Genomic DNA, 18,858 nt, shown 5'->3' with positions numbered 1-18,858 from the left:
TTGCCAAGCAGGGTATTAGCTTTATCTTTAAAATCGCTGAATCTTTGCATAAATTGAAAAATAAAGGCATACATCTCATTTTGTTCTGCATTTTTAAATAATATCATTTGTTTCCTTTAAATATTTTTCATCCATTTATTCAAAAATATTTTGAAGTTCAACTGTCCAATTTAAGGCAGAATATAGAACATGCATAGTATTTATATTAAACATTATCCTTCTTTTGACTGAACCTAACTAAAAATTTTATTAGAATCCTTGTTGGCTTTCTGGTCATGCTTTCCTAAGATATGGAACCTCATCTTTATTGGTCATCATACCCGCTGTGCCTAAATGAGCCCACTTCGGAGTCACAAATTCATTCAGCTATGTTGCAGTTGCATATGCCCCTACAGATTGATATTTTCCAATGGTATTCACATAGCAAGCTGACAATCTGCAACCTGTCTTGCATAATGTTCAAAGAGAGGCAGTCTCCAGTCAGGGTCCCCCATTGCAATGCTAGCCTCAAATAGCTCTTTGTCCCTGTATATAGGGACAAAAAAGTGAATGATAAAGGCAAGTGATACACATATACCTGTAAGCAAAGTCTACTTTAAAAATAAAATAATCATTCAAAGAAGGAATATAAACCAAAGTCACCTTCCTTTTAATTTGAACACATTTCTATCTTTATGAATCCATCTACTGAAGCAAAAATGTCCTTGGAGTACTGCCATATTTTCTGCCTGCCCAGCACTTTTTCAAAATGTCAGGAATTTCCTTCCTTACAGACCCTACTTCTTTAAGTCAAAAGCCAGAAAACTTGTTTCTTCAGCTTTCCTGTGAAGCCAGGACAGCAGCACATGATCAGGCTCTATTGATTAGACACACGGCTCAGGATTAGCTTCAGAAGTAAGTAACCTGAGGAGGAAACATGGGGAATCCATCCTATCCTGTGGTGACCATGGAAGGGAAGTATCTTTCTTTCTGAGGACATCTGGGTAGAGTCACCGGTGTAAATAATGTAGTGATATTTTCCTAAAAGCAATCTGGATGGCATGTTGGGCCCTGTTCTTGGCTGCATGTGTAACTGCCCAATATCCTTCACTAAATCCTGCTTCTGCTCAAACTAGCCAGAGAGGATTTTGTTGCTTTTAAGAACCCCTGACCAATAGGGGGAACGATGACAAAGTCAGCCTCTAAAATATGAGGAGTAACAATAAATACCCTACAAAATTACCAAAATATTAAATAAGTAATATTCCATTCCTTGGTTCTATACTTTGTTCCTACTAAGTAAAGACTAAATGCTCATTTAGGTGGAAAAAAAAGCTTCCCAAGGTCACACAGCTGGTTAAGTACATGATAGAACCAGTATTCAAATCACCACATTTCTAGCTCTATAGCCTAAAATCTTATTAAAAAATCTCCCCACCTCCCTTCCTCAATAGAGGATATAAAAACAATGGTCTAGTGATCATCTTTCAAAAATATTTCCTAAAGAAGGAAATCCCAGCTTGCTTTACTCAAGCCCCTTTGAATTTAGCTGACTGTGACTTCTAAACTTGAAGGTAAAATGGAGTGGAATCCAAATAAAAAGTGAAAAAGAATGTCATATAGTTGGTACCATACAGTATGTAGCCTCTTTAGACTGGCTTTTTTCACCTAGTAATATGCATTTAAGTTTCCTCTGTGCCTTTTCCTAGTTTGACGGCTCATTTCTTTTTAGTACTGAATAATATTCCATTGTCTGGATGTGTCACAGTTTATTCATTCACCTATGGAAAGACTATTGGTTGCTTGCAAGTTTTGGCAATAATGAATAAAGCTGCTATAAACATCCCTGTGCAGGTTTTTGTGTGGAAATAAGTTTGAGCACCTTTGGTATTGATGATACAGTAAGAGTATGTTAAGTTTTCTAAGAAACTGCCAACCTGTCTTGAAAAGTGGCTGTACCACTTTGCATTCTTACCAGCAATCAAAGAACATCTCTGTTGCTCCACCAGCATTTGGTGTTGTCAGTGGTCTGGATTACGGCCATTCTAATAGGTGTGTGGTAGTTTATCACTGTTGTTTTAATTTGCATTTTCCTGATGACATGTGATGTGGAGTATCTTTTCATACATTTATTTGCCATCTGTATATCTTCTTTAGTGACATGTTTCTGAAGGTCTTTGCCCATTTTAAAATCAGGTTGTTTTCTTTTCTCCCAGCCTGTGGCTTTTCTTTCTATTCTCTAGTGTCTTTTACAAAGCAGAAATTTTTATTTTAATGAAGTCCAGCTTATCAATTCTTTCTTTCATGAGGTATGCCTTTGCACTGTATCTAAAAAGTCATCATCAGATGCTATGCCATCTGGAGTTTCTCCTACCTTATCTTCTAAGGGTTTACTTGTTTGGTATTTTACTTTGAGGTCTGTGATCCATTCTGAGTTGATTTTTGTAAAGGGTGTAAAATCTGTATCTAGATTCATTGTTTTTGTATGTGGATGTCTAGTTGTTCCAACCTCATTTATTAAAAAGACTAACTTTTCTCTGTTGAAATGCTTTTGCTTCTCTGTCAAAGATCAGTTGACCATATTTATGCGGGTCCATTTCTGGGCTTTCTGTTCTGTTCCATTGATCTATTTGTGTGTGTGTGTGTGTGTGTGTGTGTGTGTGTGTTCCACTAATACCACACTGGTGGTGATTACTGTAGCTTTATATTAAGTCTTAAAGTAGGGTAGTGTCAGTCCTCTAGTTTTGTTCCTCCTTCAATATTATGTTGGCTAGTTGGGGTATTTTGCCTCTCCATATAAACTTTAGCATCAGTTTGTCAACGTATACAAAATTACTTGCTCAGATTTTCATTGGGATTGCATGGAATCTATGGATTGAGAATCTAGAGTTAGAAAGAAATGACATCCTGACCACATGTAGTCTTCCTTTCCATGAACATGGAATATCTCTCCATTTTTTTAGTTCTTTGATTTCTTTCATCAGAGTTTTACAGTATTCTTCAAAGAGATCTTATACATATTTTGCTAGATTTATATCTACATATTTCAATTTTGGGGGGCTAATGTAAAAGGTACTGTTTTTAATTTCAAATTTCACTTATCCATTGCTGGTATGTAGGAAGGCAATAATTGGCTTTTGTATATTAACTTTGTATCCTACAATCTTATTATAATCACTTATTAGTTTTGGGAGGTTTCTTTTTTTTTAATTCTTCAGGATTTTTTAAATAAGATAATCATGGCATCTGTGAACAAAGACAAATGCCATTCTGGAAAAAAGCAAAACTATAGGGACAGTATTAAGATCAGTGGGTGCCAGTAGTTGTGGGGGGAGGAAAGGATGAACAGGCAGAGCACAGAGTATTCTTAGGGACAGTGAAACTACTCTGTATAATACTATATTGGTACATACATGTCATTATATATTTTTTCAAAGTCTTAAAATGTACAATGCCAAGAGTGAACCCTAATGTAAACTATGGACTTTAGGTGGTAAGAATGTATCAATGTAAGTTCATCAACTGTAACAAATGTACCCATCTAGTGGGGGATGTTGTAATGAAGGAGGTTATCCATATGTAGAGGTAAGGGGTATATGAGAATCTCTGAACCTTCCTCCTAATTTTTTGTGAACCTAAAACTGCTATAAAAATAAAGTCTTGCTTTTTAAAATGATGAATAAGAATGCAAAATTTGGTCAGATGCTAAAATGGATCCTGGGAATCACATATGAATGACTTTCATTTTAAAGCCAATTCCTGTCAACCACTAAAAATAAAACAAGGCAACAAATCTCTCAGGGACTTCTGAGAACATTATTAATGTTGTTGTATGTATCCTAAAAAAGCAGAGGAATAGGCAATAATATGATGAATTTTAAAAAAATGCATTTCAACTATATCCTGATTTCTGTAATCAGCTCTACACTGCAAATTGCCACTTCATGATGGTAAATTTGCAAATGTATCGAGAAGCATAAAAAGATCTTTTAACACCTGTTCTAGGGACACCAACCACCTTATATTAGCCCCTCTGCACCTTTAGAAAACAAGATTCATTTACCAAGTCTGCTTAAATTTTAAAACATGAATGCATTCAGTGATCATTTTATTTGCAGAGTAGAAAGAAGCACAAGGGAGCTTCTAAATATTGGCTCTCATTATACTTTCAATTATTTCAATTATTTCAGATTATGTATAAGGCAATTTCCCCTCTGACAAAATGCTGGATAAAGGTATCCATGGGAATCCAAACAGCAGCAGTCTCTGTCCATATGGTAAGTTATGTTCTTCTAGGGAAAAAAGCTGTAGTGAGGTGAAGTAATATAAATTTGATGTCTTATAGAAATACTATTCTAACAAAGATATGCATAACAAAAGCTAGTCCCAACTTTATACAGAAGTGACTACAAACACCTAGTAGTTTAATCAATTATTCTGCATTATAATTTCAAACATAACTATTTCAAACATAATTCCAAAAGAACCATATAGCGACCAAAATAAAACTATGGCTACTATGATTCTTGCTTGATTGTATGATCTAAATCCAAGGATGTAGAAACATCATCATCAAAATCATAAAAATAACAAATCTTTCTTCAGGTAAACGTGAGATATCCATTCAGTCCACAGGACAATTAAACCTTTCTTAAGAACTTTCTTATTCATAGGAGTGGCTCTTCAACAGTCATGTTTGTCTTACATAACTCTGGGCCCTAATCACATCTGATGGAGATCAACACTGACCTAATAAAATTCTCAGTCTTACCATGGAACTAAGACTTTTGTGGGGAAAGGGTCACTTAATTGTGTTTTGAAAAACTGTAATTTTTGCTAAGCTTTTTTGATAATTAAGGGACTAATTAAGGGCTTTCTCTTACTAAAAGTCTGAAGATTTCCTATTTTTTACAAAATTTCTTTACTGATTTTAATTTCATTTTGTTCACTTTCATGAGATTAAAGTTTTTAAAAATTCCTCTTTCAAAAGATGCCCTTTCTGTCAGTCTAGCAAAGTCAAGGTACTTTAGTGGGTTTTTTTGTTGGTGTGTTTGTTCTGGTTGGGGGAGTGGAGAGTGAGTCCTCTGATTTTGTGATTCTCTTACATAATTCTAAGCTTTCCCCCTTTCTTCTTTTCTCCTTCTTCATCCAATTGCTAAAAAACCCTTCTTTTGTTTTTACTCTTTTCCTTCTCCAGAAATTATGCTATTTTTATGAAATAGACTGTTTTTTCTAAAGTACACAGCAAAATTGAAAGGAAGGTGCATAGAATTCCCATATTCCCTCTGTATCCACACATGCATAGCCTCCCTCATCATCAATATCCACCACAGAGCAGTACACTTGTTACAACTGGTGAACCTACATTGACACATCCTTATCACCCAAAGTCCACGGTTTACATTACTGTTCACTCTTAGTGGTGTACATTCTATGGGTTTGGACAAATATATGATGATATGGTTTGGCTGCATCCCCACCAAAATCTCATCTTTAGTTCCCATAATCCCCATTATGTCATAGGAGGGACCCAGTGGGAAGTAATTGAATCATGGGGGTGGTGACCCTCATGCTGTTCTTGTGATAGTGAGTTTTATGAAATATGATGGTTTTATAAGGGGCTTCTCTCACCCTTTAATTCTTCTCCTTGCTGCCACCATGTGAAGAAGCACATGTTCCATTTCCCCTTCTGCCACTATTGTAAATTTCCTGAGGCCTCCCCAGTCATGCTGAATTGTGAGTCCATTAAACCTCTTTCTTTTATAAATATCCAGTCTTAGACATGTTGTTTGCAGTGTGAGAATGAATTAATACAGCAAATTCATACTGGGTAGTGGGGCACTGCTGTAAACATACCCAAAAACGTGGAAGCGACTTTGGAACTGGGTAACAGGCAGTTTGGAACAGTTTGGCAGGCTCAAAAGAAGATAGGAAAATGTGGGAAGTTTGGAACTTCCTAGACTTGGAGGGCTCAGAAGACAGGAAGATACGGGAAACTAGAGACTTGTTGAATGGCTTTGTTGAAATGCTGATAGCGATATGGACAATGAGGTCCAGGCTGATGTGGTCTCAGATGAAGATGAGGAACTTGTTGGGAACTTGAGTAGAAAATTCACTCTTTCTATGCAGATAGACTGGCAGCATTTTGCCTCTGCCTTAGAGATCTGTGGAACATTGAACTTGAGAGATATGATTAGGGTATCTAGTGGAAGAAATTTCTAAGTGGCAAAGTGTTTAACAGGAAGCAGAGCATAAAAGTTTAAAAATTTTCCAGCTTAACAGTGCAGTATAAAATAAAAACTCATTTTCTGGGAAGAACTTCAAGCCCACTGCAGAAATTTGCATGAGTAACAAGGAGCTGAATACTAATCACCAAGACAATGGGGAAAATGTCTCTAGGGCATGTCAAAGACTTTCATGGCAGCCCCTCCCATTACAGGCCTGGAGGCCGAGGAGGAAAAAATGGTTTTGTGGGCCAGGCCCAGGGCTTCTCTGCCATGTGCAACCTAGGAACTTGGTGCCCTGAATCCTAGCTGCTCCAGTCATGACTAAAATGGGCCAAGGTACAGCTCAGGTTGGGGCTTCAGAGGGTGCAAGCTCCAAGTCTTGGTGGCTAACACGTGGTGTTAGGCCTGTGGGTACACAGAAGTCAAGAATTGAAGTTTGAAAAACTCTGCCTTGATTCAGAGGATATATGGAAGTGCCTGGAAATCCAGGCAGAAGTTTGCTGTAGGGGTGGAGCCCTCATGGAAAACTTCTGCTAGGGTAGTGTGGAAGGGAAATGTGGGGTTGGAGCCCCCACACAGAGTCCCCACTGGGGCACCGCCTAGTGGAGCTGTGAGAAAAGGGCCACCATCAACCAGACCCAGAATGGTAGATTCACCAACAGCTTATACTGTGCACAGCTTGCACCATGCACCTGGAAAAGCCACAGACGCTCAACACCAGGGCCCATGAAAGCAGCCACGAGGGGGGCTGTACCCTGCAAAGCCACAGGGACAGAGCTGTCCAAAGCCATGGGAGCCCGCCTCTTGCGTCAGCATGACCTGGATGTGAGACATGGAGTCAAAGGAGATCGTTCTGGAACTTTACGATTTAATAAGTGCCTTATTGGATTTCAGACTTGCTTGTAGCCTGAAGCCCCCTTGTTTTGGTCAACTTCTCCCATTTGGAATGGGTGTATTTACCCAGTGCCTGTACACTCATTATATCTAGGAAGTAACTAACTTGCTTTTGATTTTACAGGCTCATACGCAGAGAAGACTTACCTTATTACAGATGAGTCTTTGGACTTGGATTGGGTGTTGAAATATGAGGACATGAGATCTGGGAGGGGCTAGGGCGAAATGACACAGTCTGCCTGCGTCCTCACTGAAATCTCGCCTTGAATTGTAGTTCCCATAATCTCCACGTGTCATGGGAGGGACCCAGCGTGAGGTAATTGAATCATGAGGGCAGTAACCCTCATGCTGTTCTCCTGATAGTGAGCGGGTTCTCATGAGATACGATGGTTTTATAAGGGGCTTCCCCTATCTTCACTCTCATTCTTCTCCTTGCTGCCACCATGTGAAGAAGCATGTGTTCACTTCCCCTTCTACCATGATTGTAAGTTTCCTGAAGCCTCCTAAATCATGCTGAACTGTGAGTCAGTTAAACCTCTTTTCTTTATAAATTACCCAGTCTTGGGTATGTCTTTATCAGCAGCATGAGAACAGACTAATACATATGATGACACATATCCACTGCTATAGTGTCATACAGAGTAGTTTCACTGGAAATAATGCTTTGGAAGACTGACGCATTAAATGATACCTATCCTTTTAAATGATGATTGTTCATTTGAATAGTATCTGGTCCTATAAAATGGTGTATCTTTAACTGGTGTATCTGGTCCTATATGGCCTTTGGCTCTTTAAATCATGTGACCTTAAAATCCCTTCCCTATATTCCATGCTGTGATCTGCTTGGTCATTTTCCAAGCATTTTAGAATTTAGGTTAAATTTAATCTTTCTGGTGGCCATTCCAAATCACTCTTAGGCATTGTCACTAGCCTATCTCTTCTGTTTTCGCAGTTTATCTTGGTCTGCTTTGCCCTCCATGAAGCCTGGCATGAATGGAAGTGGGGAAGAAGTGTGAGGAACTGAACACTGGAACTTACTCATGTTTTTTCCCTATTTATCCACAGCTATTTGTGTTTTTGTACTCTCTGCCTATAAGTAATGCTAAGGGTGTGGCTTTGTGTGGTGTTTTCCTAATTGGAAAGTTGTTTCTTGTTTTTAGTTTGGGAAACTGATTACTACACAATTGCCATTGTTTTCTGCTGCCAGGAAATGTGTATGGAGAATTTTTAGACACCATGCTAGAGCATGAAGAGAGAGAGGAACACAAATTTTCAATTAACAAAACATAGCTAAAAGAGAAAATCAGGGCTCTAGTTGTCTGCTATAAAGAATGTGACAGTATGAGAGGGGAAAACCTTTAATTTTGTGTATCCAGGGTCATATTCAGGCAGTGGCTTCTCTTGTTGATTCCTGCTACCTGACCAAGCCGATCTGGGTTTTTTTCGGGGGGTAGGGGAAGATACAAACAAAATGGTTTATAACACTGATAAAAGGCATCATCTTCACAGTATGACTCTCTAGGCCTTCAACATTATGCAATGATGGTGATAAGCACCTGAAAGACAAAGTTTAATAAACTCTTTTATATCCAGAGCAAGTCCATCTTTAGTTTAGACAGATTTTATAAAGCACCTAAGCAGCAAATGGCAAGATAGGTTCTGGATACCATCACAACAGAGTTAAGAAAAATGGAACAATCCAGTGAATAGTGAGCCAGCTTTATTGTCACAAAAAACAATTGCATTTTCATTGTATGCAACTCTAAAAGTAAATATACAGTCACAATCCATTTACCTGTAGAAAGCACTCTGCAATTTGTGGACTAAACCACTGACAACATTTACCAAACAACTTTAGGGATGTTTAAGTCTATTATGACCTAAGGTATTTCATTCCCCCAGCATGCCACCTACCCATCCTGAACATCTTTGACTCCATAGGTAGAGTGTAGTGGTAAAATGTGATACCAATTACTTTAATTATACAAATGGCCACAACTTATCTTTTTTATTTACAAAGTGGTTTCACAGATGGGAAGGGCAGTTGTTATTTTCCTTCTACAGATATGAAATGAAAACCAAGGTTAAATCATAGACAGCCAAAGATTACACTAAAAGTCTTTGCCTTCTTCAAGTATCAGGCAATGACAGATAAAATATAAAATGAGAGAATTCCAAATCATAGCTATACTCAGAAAACAAGCTAAGCACTTGCATAGACCAGAAGCACACAGTGTGGAGGCAGAGCTAAAGCCATGGAACTGCCTAGTGGGGCTAAAGTTAAGGTTTTATTTTTTTATTTCCAAGGTATCAAATTAAAAACAATCATTATGAGATATGGTCTGGCTCTGTGTCCCCACCCAAATCTCAGCTCAAATTGTAATCCCCATAATCCCCACATGTTGAGGGAGTGTCCTGGTAGGAGGTGATTGGATCCTGGGAGCCGTTTCCCCCATGGTGTTCTCATGATAGTGTGTGAGTTCTCACAAGATGTGATGGTTTTATAAGTGTTTCACAGCTCCTCCTTCACATACTCTCTCTCACCCGCCACCATATAAGACATGCTTTGCTTACCCTTTCACAATGATTAGAAATTTCCTGAGGCCTCCCTAGCCACGTGGAACTATGAGTCAATTAAACCTCTTTTCTTTATAAATTATCCAGCCTAAGGCAGTTCTTTATAGCAGTGTGAGAATGGATTAATACAATGAGGACATTAAACACAGCTTGTAAATATTTTTACTTTGTTCTGTTATTTTAATTTTTTAACAGAGTGGCTGGACTTAGACTGCATGAGGCTTATGAAAGGAAACCAGTGAAAATTGTTGCTGACAAATGCTGGAAGTTATGGCTCACCTGGGGCTCCTCATTTAGAGAAATAGAAAAACACAGACATAGATGCAGAAGCAGCTGCAAAACTATCATGGGGGTGGGGCAAGTTGTGGGAAAGAGTAAGGAGGAGAAAGCAGATGTTAAACAAGGTAAGCTTGCAAAGCAAAATTCCAAAACACATGAAGATATCTAAGTTAGCCACAAAATTAACAAGTAGAAGAATAAGCACTTTCAGAAAAAAATAAAATAACAGAACAAACTCAGAATAGTTGTAGGCTATGCTTAATATCTTCATAGAAATTTTTAAAATGTGACATCTTGGAAATGAAAATATATAGCCACTGAAATAAAACTCAATAGTGGAGATAAACACCAGAATGAGTGAACTGGAAGATCTAGTACTCAGGATTTATTCTGATACAGCTCTGAGATAAAAATGAGTGTGTATTTACAAATTATATATATATATGAAAAAACAGTTAAGAGACAAGGGAATAGGCAAGGAGAACGCAAGAATGACTCCAATAGTATTAGGCTGTTCTTGAATTGCTATAGAGAAATACCTGAGACTGGGTAATTTATAAAGAAGAGGGGTTTAACTGGCTCATGGTTCTGTAGGCTTTATAGGAAGCATGGTGCTGGCATATGCTTGGCTTCTAGGGAGTCTACAGGAAGCTTACAATCATAGCAGAAGGTGAAGGGGAAGCAGGCACATCACATGGAGAAAGCAGAGCAAGCAAGAAAGAGGGATGGGGGTGCCACACACTTTGAAACTAGCAGATCTTGTGTGAACTCAGAGCGAGAGCTCACTTATCACCAAGGGGATAGCCCATGCCATTCATGAGAGACACACCCCTATGACCCAAACAACCTCCCACCAGGCCCCACCTCCAACATCTGGGATTAAAATTCAACGTAAGATTTGGATGGGGACAAATATTCAAACTACATCACCAATATATGTCTAATAGAAGGTCAGAATGAAGAAATGGGGGTGGGGAAAATGGAAATTTAATATATATTAGCTGATCATTTTACAAAACTACTTAAAGACAGGAGTTCTTACATGTATTCTCAGAGTGCTAAGTAGAATAAGGTTTTTTTTGTTTTGTTTTTGTTTTGTTTATGTTTTTGTGTTTTGTTTTGTTTTTTGTTTTTGAGACAGAGTCTTGCTCAGTCACCCAGGCTGGAGTACAGTTGCACGATCTCGGCTCACTGCAAGCTCCGTCTCCAGGGTTCACACCATTCTCCTGCCTCAGCCTCCTGATTAGCTGGGACTACAGGCGCCCACCACCACATCGGGCTATTTTTTTTGTATTTTTAGTAGAGACAGGGTTACACCATGTTAGCCAGGATAGTCTCAATCTTCTGACCTCGTGATCCACCCACCTCGGCCTCCCACAGTGCTGGGATTACAGGCGTGAGCCACCACGCCCGGCCAGAATAAGATTTTAAAACTCCACACTTAAGACATCACTGTAAATCTATAGTATATCAAGCATGAAGATAAAATCTTACAGGCCAGCAGGAAAAAGAAAGAAGACAGTTTATCTTCAAAAGAATAGCAAATAGTCTTACAACAGCTGTCTTATCAACAAAAATAGATGTCAGCAGGCAATGAGTGATAGATCTTCAAAGTGAAAAGGGGTATAGAATTCTATACTTAGCTTAGCCATCACTAAAGAGTGTGAACAAAATGAAGACGTTTCCAGATATACAAAGACTAAGAGAGTTTCCCATTCACAAACTGCCAGTGACAGAAATACTACAGGAAGTGAGATGCAAGAAAATAAAAGGCTGACAACTATATGTATTAGGTAGAGAACATGAAAATATGTAAAATAATGAATTTTTGTGTTTGTAAGTGAAACCAGGAAAAACAATAGATAATAGTAATAGGGAAATGTGGGGTGAGAGGACGTAATGTGCCTAATAGGTGGCAAAATAAACAATGGTAAGGTCTTTGTTTTAAAAAAGTAAATATACTGAACAATTTAGTCTCTGCTAGAAAATCCTAGATACATTCCATCCTGCCCCTGCCAAAGATTGTAGACGTAAGTCCAATTACATGAGTAACACAAAAATGTAATATAAACAGATTTAACTCTGCTATTTAAAATAAAAATACCAAAAACCAAGTCTTCTAAGTGCTCTGATTTCTGCTAAAAACATTAGCATATCTGAGGGACTCAATGAAAAGCAGCTGATGTTTCAAATCATCAATGTCTCAAATATTTATTGCTTTTACAAATGATTTTCGAGCTGAAGTTAAATCAGAAGAAAACAATAATTTACTACCAGCAGGAAGAGAACCAGAAATATAGGGACTATGGACACATGTAAGTTTTTTTTTTAAATGAAGAACTGCATTCAGTTCTAAAGAGTCAAGAAAAGGAGCCAGCACTGAAACATTATTCTGCCAATTTAGTCTGTGCTCTGTTATCACGGCTTTAGACTATATACCAGACAACCTTTGTATGCTACAGATTAGTCACACTGTCTTAAATTACTGAAAGCCAATTGTTGATGCTAACTGCATTAAGCCCCTAGTTGAAGCCCCTTCCCTGCTGCCCAGACATGGCCACTTGGTTTGTGACCATCACTTCCAACCTCCAACCCCCAAAGAAGCAATGTGCTAATCTCAGAGGAGGGCAAACTGGATGATAATTTTTCTTCTTCAGGCTAATTTAATCCACCAGCTCTTACATTTCTGTCAGACTTTCAACTACTAGAAGTTAGAATCAGTTTAGCGCAGGAGGAATGAAAACACTGCGGTATAGACAGGGAAAGTGACTTAGGTCCAGTCACGCTGGTTGCTGGTTTCCCAACAGTCATGAAGGAGCCCAAACATATCTTCCACTTCCACTGCAGGCCCTTTTCTTTACTGCTCCATAGATGAGGTCTACAAGAGCGAGGACCAAAGGGACAATAAAATAATTTCATTCTTGTTTCCCATGCTTCCTTTGGCTTATTCTCATTTAGACTAGAAAAGATCCCCCAATACCTCTTCTATTCGAAATATTCTAACTTTGCTGAAATGATTAGTCACTACCAGGAGGACTCACAAGAGGTTCTCAATGGAGGCTTGAGAACAGTTTCACCTTCCAAATCACATTCCCCTGAAGGCTGATATCCTCCCCAGGCTGTTGTTTCCTCCTTCTAACAAAACAAAACAAAACAAACAAACAAAAACAACAACAACAAAAAACAAAAAAAAGCTCCTGAGAACAACACAGCAGCTCCCTCCATGAGTGAAGCAAGCTCAGTTATTTCAGTCTTGATCCCACTTTGATTCTAAAAGCAGACATATATCTTTAGCCTCCTTTCCAAGGAAGTAAGACCCACCACCAGGAAGCCACTTGACTGAACACAGCCATGCTCAGTGTGTGGGAAAGAACGAAGTCCTCTCGTTAGCAGCTCCAGGCAACAGAAGAGGCTCACATTTTAGAATACTTTCTTGGAGTCACTATACTTATAAATAAAATACAAAGACAAAATCACTGAAAAATTCCTAAGTCATACGTGTTTCAATGTGCGCCAAGAACCAGAGTCAAAAATAAAAGGGGAAGCCAAAAGTGCAAAAAGCCGAAGGGAGGGTAGAGAAGGAAGAGGAAAGGGGAGAAATGACGGGCTGTCAGAGAACATACCAAGTTTCTGTGACACACAGGCCTTCGGACAGGGTTCTTCATTTGCTAGCCTCCACATGAAAGAGTCGCCTATGTCTCAGAGGCAGGAAGAGCCAAGGGCCAGACGGCACCCTAACCCCATCATTCCTGTCCCTTCCTGACAGCTGTTAGGGAGGCCTTACAGCATCAACTCCATTCTCTTGGAAAGCACACGGGCGCGCGCGCGCGCGCACACACACACACACACACACACACACACACACAACAACCCTATGTAATCTGACTTTATCTCTATTTTTCCTCAGTTAAACACTTCCAGGATGTTCACAAGAAATAAGGTTCTATAACATTTAAGGAATACAGTTATATTACACAGCCTGGGTGAATAAATTAAAAACAGCTGGGAACAGACAAAAATGACTCTGTGCCTCTACCTTAAAAGGAACTTTAAAAACACTTACATATGTAATTTAACCCAACCCTTCATCCCACAGATAAAGAAACTGGGATCCATAGAGGGTTATCTGCCTAGAAGAGGGTCAGCAGTCCAGACTAGACCTTGAGTGTCTGACACGTGCAGTGAGAGAGGGGACTACAGAGGCTGCACATCCCCGAGAAAAGCAAGAAGCCCAGAGACCAGGAGATGTGGGCATGCTGGGTGTTCACAGCAATGGCAGAAAGAGGAGTGACAGAGGTAACACAAGGATTCTACAAAGCATCTGAGGGTAAAGAGAGAAGGAAAGAAAAGAAAAAATATAAACTTCATGACAACTATTCAGTTTAGTGCAATACAGACTGTGTTAAGTGCAGGTTAATAAGGAGCAGTGAAGAAAAGGTGAAAATAATTAAGCTATTTGGACTAGTGACTAGATGTTTGTTATAATTAAAATACTTTCTTTCATTTCTCCCTTTAGTTGGTGTATATTCTCTTATCATGTGTTTCTTACAGTTTCGTTCTTGAAATTCCCTATCATATACACGTTTGGATGCTTGTTAATGCAGATTTTTGGACTCTACTTCAGAGCTATTGAATCGGAATCTCTCTGGCTAGGACTCCAATTTCTTAGATCACTAAGAAATCTAAATTTTAAACAAGCTTCCCATGTACACTGACATTTAAGAACTAGTACCATAGTCTGGTGTGGTGGCATGCACCTACATGGGAGGCTGAGGCAGGAGGATCGCTTGAACTCAGCAGTTCTAGGCTGCAGTGAGCTACGATCGTGCTACTACACTCCACACTCCAGCCAGGGTGACCGAGTGAGACTGGACACCCCGTCTATTAAAAAAAAAGAACGAGTACCACTCATAATAATGTCATTACAGAATTAGACAAACCCTATCTGTCTTCCAGTTCTCTTTATCCCTATTTCTGTGTTAAGGATACTGAGGTAAGAGAAGGTGAGTGCTCTCAAATCACAAAGGCTGCCCAGAGCCTGCCAGGCCTTGCTCCTAGGCCTCCTCTCCCCACCATGAAGGACAGATGGACTGAATTGGGCTAGGTAGCCATTGGTTCAATTTTAAGGTTCTATATTTTTAGTTTGCTAAAAGTAAAAGTATGTATTGTTTTGCTAATGAAAAACCCATACCACATTGTCTATCGTGGGTACATACAGTCATGAGCTGCATAATGATGTCTGATCAACAAGAGACCACATGTACAACTGTAGTTTCATAAGATTATAACAGAGCTGCCCTATACAAGTGTACCACTTTTTAATCTTTTATACCATATTTTTACCATACCTTTTCTATGTTTAGATATATTTTGATATACAAATACTTACCATTGTATTACAATTGCCTACAGTATTCAGTACAATACCATATAGGCTTGCAGCCTAGGAGCAATGGGCCATACCACATAGCCTAGGTGTGTAGTAGGCTGTCCCAGCCCATCTAGGTTTGTGTAAGTGCACTCTATGACATTCTGTGTGATGCCTCATGACATGTTTCTCAGAATGTATCTCTATCATTAAGTAATACATGACTGTATTTCCTTTAGAATCAGGAAAAAATTAACTTACTAAACACAACCAAACAAAACAAGAAACATAATTATAGACTTAGTAAGCTATACATCATCCCTGCTTCTCTCAATAAAGCAAACGGCAGAGCATCCCAAGTCCCTTCAGACCTCCCCTACCAAGTGCTACAGAAAGCACAGAAACTATCCAGCTTTGCCCAACTCCTTGGTAGCGACCGAAACGTCTGAGGGGCAAGTCAAGTGGCAGGTAACTGGGTAGGGAATCGGCCTTTTGAAAGATGTGATGTGGCATCAACGTGGATCTGGCTAAATTTCTGGTTAACCTCCAGGCTCTCTGCCTGGCCCCATCCTCCACGTTCTCTCTAGAGTATGGCAAAAAGGAGAGTCCAAAATGAAAGGAGGCAGAGGAAGAGACAATTCAGACTAGAGAACTAAATTCAACTAAGAATACCTGCTTATTTCCCCAGACCACAGAATGCCCTGCAGGGCAAAAAGGAATGAAGATGACAACATCTTTCACATCCAAATGCTGAGGTAATTCCCAGAAATTGTTTCGAGGAGAGAGATGGAAAATAGGACAGTAATCACTACCTTTGAGAACAAAGTTCCTAAATATAATGAGTAGCACTCAACTCCCGATTATCTTTGCACATTGAGGACAAAGGCATTCACAGGAAAGAAAAAATAGTGGACGCATCCAGGGACCTGAGGGTGCCAACACCACTCCCATCTCAGTTCCCTGGGATGCACACGTGGATTACCACAAGTGCTGAGTGAAAATTCTAGGGAGTGCCTGCCCATCTTGGTTCAGATCTGTCTGCTTCATGACTATAGAAGCCCTTTGACATGTGGAATCACCCACACCCTTCTTCCCTTCCCACTCGCAGCTAATAACAGGACCCTGAGACCCTCATATATAATGTCCCCAAGGCCCATTGATAGTCTCTTGGGAAAAGTATATGTCTTCATGCCGGGAGATGAAACAAAGGAAAGAGCAGAGTATTGCCAGTACTGTGCTCCAGGCAGCATCTTCAATGAGCCCAATTTTATATTAATATATATATTTGTGTGTGTGTGTGTGTATAAGCAGACATTAAAAATACTAGTAAGAATTACTCTAAAATGGTCATGCATGGTGGCTTACACCTGTAATCCCAGCAATTTGGGAGGCCAAGGCCGGTGGATCACTTGAGGTCAGGAGTTCAAGATGAGCCTGGCCAATATGGTGAAACCCCATCTCTGTTAACAACACAAAAATCAGCTGGGTGTGGCATCTGTAATCTCAGCTACGTAGGAGGCTGAGGAAGGAGAATTGCTTGAACCCAAGAGGCAGAGGTTGCAATGAGCTGAGATTGTGCCACTGCATTCTATCCTGGGTGACAGAGCAAGACTCTAAAAAAAAAAAAAAAAAAAAAAGGAAAAAAAAAATCTCTAAAATGTCAATACTGGTTACTCCCAGTGATCTTAATTCTCTTCACATTTTTCTGAATTTTCCAATTTTTTTTATGATAAAAGGTTTCTTTTTTTTTTTTTAATAATTAGGGGAAAACATTACTTTTTAAAAAAAAATGGCTATAATTCACCCAGAGATGAAAGTGGAATATAACAGATGAGGTCATTTATGTAGTACAATGTTTGAAAGTATATAGAAAAAAAAGAGTGCAGAGACAAAAACTTAACTTCCTCTTCTCTATAGCCCATTGTTGTTACTTACCTGTAGAATTCCCAGGCCTCTGTTTATCTATTTCTAGGCGTCCCTATAAGTTATTATATTATTATTTTTTAAGTTCTTAAGTGATACGGTTTGGCTCTGCATCCCCATCCAAATCTCACTTTGAATTGTAATCCCCAGAATCCCCATGCATCAGGGGCAGGACTAGGTGGAGGTAATCGGATCATGGGGGCAGTTTCCCTCATACTGCTCTCATGATAGTGAGTGAATTCTCATGAGATCTGATAGTTTTATAAGCATCTGGCATTTCCTCTGTTGGCACTCATTCTCTCTCCTGCTGCCCTGTGAAGAGGTACCTTCTGCCATGATTGTAAGTTTCCTGAGGCGTTCCCAGCCATACAGAACTGTGAGTTAATTAAATCTCTTTATAAACTGCCTAGTCTCAGGGAGTTCTTTATAGCAGCAAGAAAGGACTAATATAGTAAACTGGTACCAGTAGAGTGGGGTACTGCTATAAATATACCCAAAATGTGGAAGTGACTTTGGAACTGGGAAACAGGCAGAGGTTGGAACAGTTTGGAGGGCTCAGAGGAAGACAGGAAGATGTGGGAAAGTTTAGAACTTCTTAGAGATTATTGAATGGTTTTGACCAACATGCTGATAGTGACATGAAGAATGAAGTCCAGGCTGAGGTGGTCTCAGATGGAGATGAGAAGCTTATTGGGAACTGGAATAGAAAGGTCACTCTTGCTATGTTTTAGTAAAGAGTCTGGAGGTATTTTGCCCCTGCCCTAGAGATCTGTGGAACTTTAACCTTGAGAGAGACGATCTGAAATTGGAACTTGTATTTAAAGGGGAAGCAGAGCATAAAAGATGAGAAAATTTGCAGCCTGACAATGTGATGGAAAACAAAAACCCATTTTCTGGGGGAAAAAAATGCAAGATGTCTGCAGAAATTTGCATAAGAAACAAGGAGCAGAATGTTAATCACCAAGACAATGGGAAAAATGTCTCCAGGCCATGTCAGAGACCTTCAAGGCAGCCCCTCCCATCACAGGCCCAGAGCACTAGGAGGAAAAAATGGTTTTGTGGCCACTGCCTATCCAGCTCCAGCCATGGCTAAAATGGGCCAACGTACAGCTCAGGTCATGGCTTCAAAGGGTGCAAGCCCCAAGCCCTGGTGGCTTACATGTGGTATTGGCCCTGTGAGTGCACAGTTGTCAAGAATTGAAGTTTGAGAAGCTCCACCTAGATTTCAGAAGATGTATGGAAATGCCTGGATGTCCAGGCAGAGGTTGCTACAGGGGTAAAGCCCTCAGGGAGAACCTCTGCTAGGGTAGTGAGGAGCAGAAATGTGGGGTCTGAGCCCCCACACAGAGTACCCACTGGGGCACTACCTAGTGGAGCTGTGAGAAGAGGGCCACCGTCAACCAGACCACAGAATGGTAGCTCCACTGACAGTTTGCACTGTGCACCTGCACAGACACTCAACACCAGTCTGTGAAAGCAGCCAGGAGCGGGGCTGCACCCTGCAAAGTCACAGGGGCAGAGCTGCCCAAAGCATGGGAGCTTACCTCTTGCATCAGCATGACCTGGATGTGAGACATGGAGTCAAAGGAGATCATTTTGGAACTTTAAGGT

At 39.8% G+C, this 18,858-nt stretch overlaps 1 protein-coding gene across 8 annotated transcripts in view; it reads right to left on the bottom strand.

The window, feature by feature from the left end:
• Positions 1 to 18,858, bottom strand: part of UBE3D (ubiquitin protein ligase E3D) — a 179,844-nt gene that overhangs the window by 32,696 nt on the left and 128,290 nt on the right. Inside the window, exon 10 of one of the 8 annotated variants that reach the window (XM_077999708.1) lies at positions 8,443 to 8,656. The exons of the other annotated variants lie outside the window; for them this stretch is intronic. Within the exon in view, the coding sequence (XP_077855834.1) occupies positions 8,633 to 8,656 (24 nt within the window). The 3' untranslated portion in view covers positions 8,443 to 8,632. Of the gene's footprint in view, positions 1 to 8,442; positions 8,657 to 18,858 lie in introns of those variants that run through there. 8 annotated transcript variants of the gene reach the window in all.

This window comes from Macaca mulatta, chromosome 4, assembly GCF_049350105.2.
Source record: "Macaca mulatta isolate MMU2019108-1 chromosome 4, T2T-MMU8v2.0, whole genome shotgun sequence".
NCBI lineage: Eukaryota > Metazoa > Chordata > Mammalia > Primates > Cercopithecidae > Macaca > Macaca mulatta.
The sequence above is the reverse complement of the archived record's forward strand: the minus strand, read 5'-3'. Positions and strand labels throughout refer to the sequence as shown.